Below are 10,848 nucleotides of genomic sequence, written 5' to 3'. Positions count from 1 at the left end.
GTACCCTTGCCTCGCTTGGTCCCGGCTACCACCTCTGGGCGGGTGTCAGTCAAGTAAAGCAGTGTCAGAGGAGGAGACCTGATCGGCCCGGGACGGTCATTGGTGGTTGTGGATACAGAGCAAACATGACAGCAAGATGAATTGGCATGTTAGTATGATAATTCCCACGGGACGAAAGCATGATGATCATGAGAAAAAGATTGTTGCTAGTCAGCATTACTTACATGGTGGAAGGAGATTGAAGTTAGTTGGGTAGCGGGGGCGGAGAACATGGCAGCTGGCATCATTTGTGTCGGTTAGAGGTGTGGGCAGTAAGTTCTAACGATAATGAGGGTTTTACACGTATATAAATTATTTATAGTCTTAAGTATGCAGGTGCGAAATCTTCTTTTCTTTTTATATACAGTTGACTCTTCTATCATGGTGAAATCTCGTGTCTCGGTGTTTAGGTGAAGGGCTGGGTTGTCTGGGAAGATAATCTGCTGGACAAGCACGGTTGATTCATAGACGCCGGCTGGCGAGAGATGTTTTGGCTTGGCCCTTGGGTATGTCAACTCTTGTATGTATTCCTGCGAGTGTGAGCGCATTATTGGAAATGGTTGACATGGTGTCGCCTGGGTGCCTCATTGTTGAGAGATATGACAGACTAACGTTTTCATGGATGTTCGATATGGATAAGTACCTATCTACCCGGTATTCTTGAGAATACACATCAATGCCACGCATTCCCCATTTTCAATGGAATGCATCGACCTTCTCCAGGCTCGTTGCCTCCTTCCCAATCAGATAGTGATGCTACATCAGGGGCGAAATGATACCCCCTGTGAAGGTGGTGTAGTTTGCCGATCAGGGACGTTGAACTCTATCTCAAACCTTATCGTTAGATTGACAACAAGATCTTCCACCCGCACGAACGTGGCTTTGGCTACCCGCTTGCCTCTGTAGTCGAGAGAAGTCTTGGCCTGGCGGTTGCTTTTTCGGATTGCTTACCTCGAATGGTGAAAACATTGCATACCTACGACCGTCAACCCCTAGGTCACGCAACATATTCTAACAGTTGGTCGTCAAAATGCCTCCAACTGTTCCGTCTTTAATTTCGCATCTGACACGCCTCCATCTCTGACAACATCGCCGGTACGAACTGTGTTGTCTCAACCTAAAACGACATCGTGATAGAACCAATAGTCCAAAAATGTAAGCGAAGCTTCCGAAGTAGGTATGCCATTGCTATTGACTGTGACTGTTGATCACCTCTTACTTGCCCACTTGCGCCATCCTCTTATTCCGTTTATACAGCCTGGCATGATACGGCATCATTTGCACGTCTCTTGTACTCTACCCGAATAAGCCAAGGCAGCATTATGGCAGAGGTACTGGCGAGGTGTATGATGCAAATGTCTTTCCAACTTCTTCCGTTGGGTAAAGTGAATAGCCCCAGGCCATACAGCCGCCCCAGAGGTCGATCTGTCTATGACGGGAATTGGGAACAATCAAAGGAGTGCCGTATGAACTTGAGGTGGAGCGACTAGGTTTCTTGGACGAGTATCCTGAGGGGCAGGCACAGGTCTACACACAGCACCAGCAAAGAACGCCCCTTACTGTCAAGAGGCCGAGGAGCCAAGATGACCCTCGAACATTTATGGGCTCAGGGGTGCATACAACTATCGGTGAAATGATTAGGGAAAAATGTAGAAGGGTAGTTGCAGGTGTCTTTCTTTTGAGTCTGCTGTGCGACTTGCGCACCTATGCGATGATGATACCTTGACCAGACCTTCTCGCTATAGAAACATGGCGCTTTACAATACAGAGGGGGAGAGGGTCTGGACAGCTGCAGCAATATGTATAGGCAGAAGCCACATAGGGTTGTAGGGGACAGAGACTGCCCGAAGAAGCTGCTCGTGCTCCTCAGCATTGTGTGATGCGTGCATTCTATTTCGAAGACCACTAGGCAGATGAACGGTTTATCGTCTGGATGCCATACATGTTATTGTATTTGGGATAACGTTTCCTTGCTGATCTTCCTGGAATCGTCATAAAATAGCCGCCATATTGTATATATATTAATCTGACCGTGTGATGGACGTGGTTTGGTCGTAACCCACATGGGCTCGATGCAGGAAGCAATCATGTGACAGGGCGATGTCCCTGTCGCATGTTGTCTGTTGCTTCATATGCATCATGACAGTGTACAACAGTTGCTGCCATCGCTTCGTATATGGACACATCGCAGTCTCGGATGTTCGATCAAGAGTCACGCGCTCCTTTTCCAGGCATGAGAAGGAGGAGAAGGATGTAGCCACATGTGGCAGAGCTGGTTCGACGTTGGCTCTGCATATATGTATACTTACTCTGCATCCGTGTATGTTGGCATTTCGAACCAATGGTAGGAAGCTCTGGACATGTGCCCCTATAAGACTGGCTGTAGAGCACGCCACGTCACTTTGGTGAAGAGCTCGCGTGAACCGTAGCTTTCCACCCACGGGCAACTCGAATGAGGGCAAAATCAGGGAAGTTGGTGAAAGGTCGAAACGTTCGAAGCCATGTTATCAGCCTGATCGAAAACACATAGACCCATGTGGGCGGTATCAACGATCCCCTTTACCTACTTACACCCTACTGGCCCACCGACAGTACGAGGCAATCATCCTGCGAATCCCATATCTCCCCCACACTCAATTAGGCACCGTGATGTCTGAACCATTGAGCCACTTTGACCAGCAGAGACATGCATGCATATCTCACACCGAGCGAAGTCGAGGTGGGCTAGTGCGGGACGGGAAGGAGGAAGGGGGAAAGCAGGGAAAGACAAATATAAGCCATACTCATTTAGAGGAGAAAAACGTCATCGCCGACCGGTCGACCAGATCACCAAATCTAGGACAAAAATGCGTCTTGGTGGTGTAGGAGTGCCCAGCCGATTGGTAATCCTCCCACACAGCTTGGGCTCTCTATTGCTGCGGGCGGTAGTTAGCGAGCCTATAGCCATCTCGGGTTCCTGCGCAGATGACCCAAGTCCAGTCCAGAACGGGACGCCGGGACAACACAGCAAGCACACAGAACCAGACAAGAATGGACTGTGGGAATCTGACATGCGTAGCGACAAGTCAGATTGGAGAGATGATGGTGGATGCTGTGGTGACAGTCTGGCAGAATACAACTGGCGAGAGGAGCCCAAGGCGCAGCCCGTCCAGACGGCCCGTTGCTTAGCATTATGTCAGATCATAGTGTCAGACGACTTGCCCGCAATGGCTATAAGCGTCTATGTGCCTGTTTCTATTTAGGCAGAGCACGTGTATTGGCTCGCTGATGGGAGACAGACGCAGTGGCAGTGTCTGAGTAGGTAGGTGCCTTGTGGCCATTCAATATGCCAGAGACATGGGCGGGTGGTCCCGGATCTACTGGCTCCCGGCCGTACGCATGCAGATGGGTTCTCTGGCATATAGGGTTGTGAGTATACATGGCTGTCCAGTCGGTTAATGCCTCATTACTTGTCGAGAGGATACACGACAAGCAAAATCCGCTTAGATGCAGGGAGGAAGATGAAGAAGCCGACAACTGCGCAAAACTTCCCTCACGTGTGTTGGTTGGCTATCACGGAAGTCCGGTTAAACCAGCTCGGAATGCTACCCTGAATCAAGGCTTCTGGCCAAGTCACCAATCGATTTCCTCTCTCTCAACCTGCGATACATTGGCAAAGACAGTAAGCGATACAACATTGAGAACAGTCACATAATCGGCCCGCCCACTTGTTCTCTTCTGACAGGCTGACGAGACCTGCGGTCTTCTTGGGCATCTATCAATGTGCTAGTAAGCGCTGGCACACAGGGCAAAAATATAAGCAATACTTAATATAAAGCCACGAGGCTGAGTAAGAATTCTCCAATACGGAGTATGTGCATCTCGATTCGGTTATGTGCCATCTCATCATACTGTCGGTCTCCTTGCCAAGAAGACCATCCGCGCATGCGTGCGTGTGCGTCCTGATCCCAACCTCTTAATTTTCCTGTCAGAAGTGCATTGAGGAGGGTACCTGGGCAACGGATAGGAGGGGGATGTGCGTGGAAATCGGCGCCTCTGCCAAATGGCGGTAACCAAGGATCGGTGGGGTGCAGGCCTTGGGACCTGCTAGGCCTGCAATTCACGATGCAAAAACAATCAAATGCAAATGCAAATGCAGGCAGAAAAAGCTCGAGGGGAGGGGGGGGAGGGGCGCCTGGTGGCAGCGTGGAGTAGAAGCCATATGGAACAATCCGTAGGGCTTCAGCACAGCTCTTCTGCTCCAGGGCCAAGTCGCGGGTACTTCCTCGGCACTTCTCCAGCGCCTGGGGCCTTCACTCATCAGCCTGTAGGTCGCTGGTAGCCACAACCTGCCTGCAGAACTGCCTGCCCGCCAATGCCGGACGTTGTACTCCCACATTTCCCCCTACCCACTTCCCGGAGCCCCGGGAGCGTGGGAACGCATCTCTCGGCTTGTTCACCCACCACCTCCTTCCTTCAATCCTTCAATAGAACTCCCGACTTGTACCTGCCTCTCGTTGATCGTGGCATTTTTCTTCTTCTTTTTCTGTATAGCACACCGCATGTAAGTAACGTGGAGTAATAAACCGCGCAATGGGGGCCAGCCGGCTCCCTCGCGCATCAAATGGAAGAAGAAAGAAGTCGAGTATCTGAATACATACATCTACCGTAGCAAAGTAGGCTGAATAAAATTAAGTCTTAAAAGTGCAGTATGTACATTTGGGAATATCTCCATACCAAGTCAACGCTCAAGAGATGTTCAGTTGCCGTCGGAAACGCTTTCAACGTTTAGATTCCTAGTACTTTTCAACAGCCTTTTCTCCTACGGCACCTACGACAGCAGCAGCATTATGAACTACACCTACTTTATGGTACGGTATGTATATACTACATTAGATGGGATCGTTTAACTCTGTTGCTTTTTAGAAAAACTTGATGTATTTGGTAAGGAGAGGTAAGCATTACTCGAGAACGTCGTACCTACCAAAGCACAATTCTCGTCAAATCCGGATGCGCCAGAGAGAGATATGGCTCATCAACTTGCGGTGCTCGCTCTCTGCAGGATTCGGCGGAGTACCGCAGATAAACCACGAGTCTCAGACAAGAGCTGAGATTAGCGTGGAAATGGCGCTGTCTAGACTTTGACAGTCAGGGGTGCCGGGGTAGGGAAGGGAGGAAAATGTGTGCCCTATTTCCCCTACTAGCACCAGACTTGCTGGGAATGGAAGTCAGAAGACGTTTCTGTTCCATCCGCGATACATAGTGTACTTCCAGCGAATACGTTTCGGGTACGGATAGGTTGGCCCGAAACGGACCAAGACTTTTTACAATTACTGGTAGAGAAGCGATGACGAAAACGGAGATCTCCCGACGGACATTTCCTTTTTGGCCGGAGTTGGAACACTTCAATGTGACCATCAACAACTGCCTTCTACAACCAAGGTGTTCCTTCGGCTCCTGCCTGCCTGCTGATGGGTTGCTTGACTTGACTTGCCCTACGGTTTTCGCTTGGATCCGAGCTGTCGGGGTGCTGTGCTGTGCTTACCAGCTGACGATGCATGATTGGCCGGCAATCACCTGCACCAGTTCACCTTCGAGATCCTTTACTGGTGCACTATTATGACGCGTTGACTGGCATATGGATGAAGAAACCTCATGCCTCTTCGCCCGGGACCATAATTCTATTGATAGATTATGAGCACTGAGCATCGAGGTACATATCTCCATACCGGTTTCCATCCATCATTGGTTATGAATGCTGGCTCTTGCACGTAGATGAGAGGAGGCATCGCATCGGGGATTACCTATCCACGTGAAACCAAAAGGTCACCATGTCGGCCTGCGAATAAAAGAGGCCATTTCCCGACATCTGTCTGGTTTCAGCGCAATTAACCTTAGCCGCAGGTACTTGCTTGCTTAGCAGCAGTCATACATCATTGTCGGTCAAATCGATCAATCGAAGGAGGGAGTTAGGCAGGTTAGCTGCTTTACCTTGGGCTTCTAAGTAAGTAGCCTGCCATCTGTTGGTTAGGCCGTAGGGGAGCGAGCGAGTGACTGTCTGACTGTATCGGGTCTGGACTTGGGAGGAGTACTTCAGGTACGGCTAACGGGTACGCATCCGGGAGGTATGAGCACTGTAAGGAGGCACTTTATGTATGTCTGCATGTGGTTGAACGGGGGATGCGGCCAACCAAACCCTGGTCTTTGGCGAAAATTGCTGTACAAGTACAGTGTCGGATTCTGAGCAGCAGATGTACAGTAAGTACCTGCGCTGAGATGCATCGACACCAAGCCATCAATGTCCATCAATCAACCCCCCATCTCTCACTCTCTCACTCTCTCACCCGCTCACTGCGGGCGCCGAAACCCCCATTTCTCAACGTACAATTCGAGCAAGGTTTCTTTGATTATCGCTCTTCAGGCTAGGCTACCGACTACGACACACGACACCAGCACGCACTGGCTAGTCTTCTAGTCTGCTAGTATTGTATGCGACACAACTGACATTGTCTTTCTTTTCCCTCGGGCTGTCCTTCCCAGGTTACATCATCCGCCTGGATTGGTTTCCCCCCTTCTCTCTCGTTCGTTCGTGTCTGGTGGCCTATTTTGTAGTCTCCCGCCCGCTTGTCTGTCTGTTTTAGTCTGACGTCGACACGCCATCTCTACATTCTCTGTCAACTGAATACCACTCAACACTTGGAACATTGGAACGAATGCTGCCGCCCGCGGACGCCAAACTTCCCATCCACCTGCAAAACTCCACATTTCGTCATCCAGTTAGACCAGACGACGACTGTTTTTCCCACAACACGTCTGTCTGCATACTGCATTGCGACTCCTCTACGTTACGTACTTCTCTGCCGTACAGCTACAGCTACATACAGCTGCAGCGCCAGTTCAGTTCTTGGTCCTTGTTATCCATCTTTTTCACTACTCGCACCCCACGACCGGCACAATTCAGAGTTCAAACCCGTTGTACTCGCACCTCACTTAGCCCTTGCGATTGGTATAGTAGAAAGATCTATCGGCCAGCAAACAAATCATCGCGCCCCATCAGGACCCGGGATTTTTCTAAGCCTGAGTCTAGGGCATTGTGGGGGAAGACACATCCGGGACAAGAGCCTTAGGTAACCCTCCTACAGCGGCCATTTCCCTATTGCACCTGGAATCCACGGCTCAACGCTTGCCCCGTCATACGAACGTACGCATACGCGATACACCCCCTAGTCGACCATTCGCCCGGTCCGTGGTCCAGCACAGCAATAGTCCCACTGCCAGATTCATCATGATCAGCCGCCCTCGACCCACGAGCACCCGATTCTCAAGCTAAAGCAAACCTTGGGAGCCGTCGCAGAGGTTCCAGAGACGCCAGCCGTGCTTGCAAAAACCCTTGCCAGTGTCAGAGCCCACTCCAACACCCGCCAACATGGACAGGTCCGGTACCTTACCCAACAGCGCCAGCACTGCCGGTCTGGATGCCAGTGTCTCCAGCCTGAACTCAGTCGACCATGACGCCAATTTAGACACCCAGCAATCAAAGTGGACGTCTACAAACACCTCCCTCACAGCTTCACCTCTGGAATCCAGGGAGAGTTCGCCGGCGAGGACACACGGAAAGCCTACAACCAGGCCAACCCGCCCATCAGTAACAGCGACAGCCAACAGTTCACGGAAGAACAGCCTACAAGACCCGAGCCCCTCGAGGTCAAGGTCGGTTCAACACCCCACAGCACCTTCGCGGCAGCAGTTATCGTCGGCAACGACGCCTACGTTACCGCCACCTCCAACGTCTGAACCCATTCCACGTACACCGCAACCTCAGAAACCATTCGTTGCGACTGAGCATCCGAACAGCTCGCCTCGGTGGCCAGTATCGCCGCGATTGAAGTCGCCGCCGCCTGCCCTCAACAAACCCGCCGTGCCAACGCCCCAGCCGTTGCGCAAGAACGACCCGGAGCCTCCCGCAATCAATGTGCAGCGGGCGACACCATCACCAAATCCGCGCTCATCGGAAGCCTCGTCGCAGGCTGTTTCAGATGCCGAAGGTGACGACGGCGCTATGTTGCCCTCCGGCATGAGGACCCCGGCGAGAGGACCTAGTGGTGCCAGCTCGACATTGGAGACTGTCCAGGAGGTCAGCCAGCCAAACACTCCCGGTCCTGATCTTAATATGGCCATACAGAAGTTGTCACAAGCGGCAGCTGCGACCTCCGAAATGGCTTCTAGGTCCGATTCGGCCGTGAACAGGCCTGGGATACCTGGCAGGAATGGCGCAAACAGCGAGAGCGGCAGCGACAGTGGCAGCGTGAAGGCCACCACGCGGAGGTCCAGCTCTATTGCCCCGCCTCTGCTGCAGAGTCGGCAGTCAAGTTCGGCTCTGAAATTCGCTGGGAAGGGCCATACTACAGGGGAAACGTCATCGAAACATATCACAGTTGAGGAAGAGGAGGTCAACTCGATGCCGCGTGTAGCATTGGGCCTTAAAGAGCCAGGGCAAAGTGTAAGCGGGAGCTTGAAAACCAAGCCAAGTTCTGAGACGATCAGGCCGAAGAAGGAGAAGAAGAAGGTGACAAGGAAGCAGCCAACATCTGGCACGGGTGAGCCACCGAATTTACTTATTACGAGACCACCGAAGTTGCGCCACACTCAGTCGACAAGGTCGATCTCATCTGTGGTGTCTTCTTGTCGTTCGCCATCGAAGTTGTACGGCCAAGGGTCGTACACGGATGCTGTCACAAGTCCACAGCAGCTCTCCAAGACGGCATTGCGTTCTCCCAGCATTACTGCCCAAATGACCAACTTGCTAACAAGAGGCCCACGTGTAGCATCATCCAAAGCAGATATCTTCGAGGCTAAAGTCGCCAGCGCGGTCGAAGAAGCTAATTCATCAGATTCGGATGAAACCTTTGTGTATGACTCTAACCCACCAGATGTGAGCGACAGGCCACGGCGCTATCACTCTCGTACGCCGAGCGCGACGTCTATGGTCAGTCAGCTGGACCGGAATGGGTTGCGCAATATACATACTCTCGTTGAAGGCAGTGTAGCCGCAAACCCGGCGATCAAAAAAGAACATGAAATTCGTCAACACGTACAACAGCAACGGCGCTGAGAGTATGACTGGCGAGGATGATGGCAATGGGACAAGCCGCAGTAATGCTGGTTCGGCACGGGGTACCGGGCGCCATCACCATCATGCCGGTCGTTGGGGGCGCGGCAATGGCAGCAACCATCTCTCTCTCTTCGATACCGAGTCTCCCTTCCCCAATGCGGCACGCTCCAAACTATCTGGCAACACTTCCAGAGTCTCGTCGAACCCACCCAGCCCGCGCTTTCCGCCCCACCAAAGCAGACCGATGAACGGGAACAAGCGACAGATGACCATGGTCGGTGGCTACGATATGGACGATACAACGACTGGCGCCGATGACGAACGAACACCTTTGATACACAATGGAAACTCTATGCGTTCGAACAGATCGCCTCGGAGCCGGCGCGTGCAACGAGAGCAAGACTTGGAGTCGAGGTCGTACCATCGCCCACGGCCTTCTTTCCTTAATCGATTCGCGAGTTGTCTGGTCCTGACAGTGATGCTGCTTCTCGTTATTACCGGGGCGATTGGGTTCATGTTTGCGACTTCACAGCCTCTCCTAGATTTGGAGCTCGTCAAGATCTCCAACGTTCTAGCAAGTGAGCAGGAGCTTATGATGGACATCACCGTCAGAGCGCACAACCCCAATATTGTGGTTGTTTCAGTGGACGCGGCCGATTTGGAAGTCTTTGCCAAGTCACCTCATGCGGGGACTGATTCCGAGTGGTGGCGAAGTCCCCACGGGGATGATTTTGATATCCTCGATGATCCTCCAAACGATCCTCCAGTCGGTCCACCGGAACCTCCTGGAAATAAGTCAGCGCCCAACATGCGACTGGGCAATATTGTCACTCTCGATAGCCCTCTGAATTTTGAAGGGTCTTTCTTCCGTGCTGGCATATCAATGGCTTCGGGTGAGCTACGCCTTGCTCGCCCTGGAAACGATACGGACGGAGGTTCGGAGCGATGGGAGCGCATCCTGAATGACGAGTTCTTGCTTATCGTCAAGGGTGTACTGAAGTACACATTACCGCTCAGTCAACGCATCAGGAGTGCGACGGTGACGGCGCAGACGAAAGTGAAGCCGAACTCGGCGAATGACCCAACTTTACGACCTAATGGGACCGACTATGAAATCGGCATATCCTAACGACATTTCCCCTCATCTTTGAGGTCTTGATAATCGCAAACCTTTACCAACAATTCTTTTCATTTGTTGTCTGCTTTGACGATCATCATCCTTTTTTTGATTCTGTATATCGAGCGAGCATGGCATGGCATGGCATCACCGCATTTGGAGCTCCCGGCGTTGGATCTTTATTTTTCACCCCTCCCTGTTCTACACAACTCCAAATCGGAGAGAAGCCAGCGTTTATGCTTCTCGCCGCCGCAAGATTTGCATTTCGTTTGGAGGCGGTTAGTTCTGACGGGGCAAGGGCAACCCAAGATTTATGAAGGCGTCAAAGATTGGGCACCGCAACAACAGCAACAACAGAACCTGGACCACACGGCCATACACTGCTGGTAGTCATCATCATCATACCTTATGTTTTATTGTCACGTTGATTTTTATTTTTATCTTTAAGTATGTTGTTACGAGCGATGGGCAAATCCCCCCCAGAGAAAGCGAACGGGATTGGAGTTACAATATGTCTTCTTCTGCTTCGTTACTTGCTACCCCTGATTGCGAAAAAAGAAAAAGATTGATGAACTGCAGCAGAATTCCCTCCGAAAGGTGT

The 10,848-nt window shown here is 51.6% G+C and overlaps 1 protein-coding gene across 1 annotated transcript; it reads left to right on the top strand.

Moving 5' to 3' along the window:
• Positions 1 to 7,444: 7,444 nt before the first annotated feature.
• On the top strand, positions 7,445 to 10,259 carry PG997_006116 (uncharacterized protein; the record flags this gene model as incomplete). Its single annotated transcript, XM_066810431.1, has 2 exons — positions 7,445 to 9,004; positions 9,066 to 10,259. 2 exons carry the CDS (start codon positions 7,445 to 7,447, stop codon positions 10,257 to 10,259), a joined length of 2,754 nt encoding a protein of 917 aa, XP_066669354.1.
• Between the last annotated feature and the right edge of the window lie 589 nt (positions 10,260 to 10,848).

This window comes from Apiospora hydei (genome assembly GCF_038363865.1).
Source record: "Apiospora hydei strain CBS 114990 chromosome Unknown utg000005l_segment0_segment0, whole genome shotgun sequence".
Lineage (NCBI taxonomy): Eukaryota > Fungi > Ascomycota > Sordariomycetes > Amphisphaeriales > Apiosporaceae > Apiospora > Apiospora hydei.
This window is presented reverse-complemented; position numbering and strand designations above follow the sequence as displayed.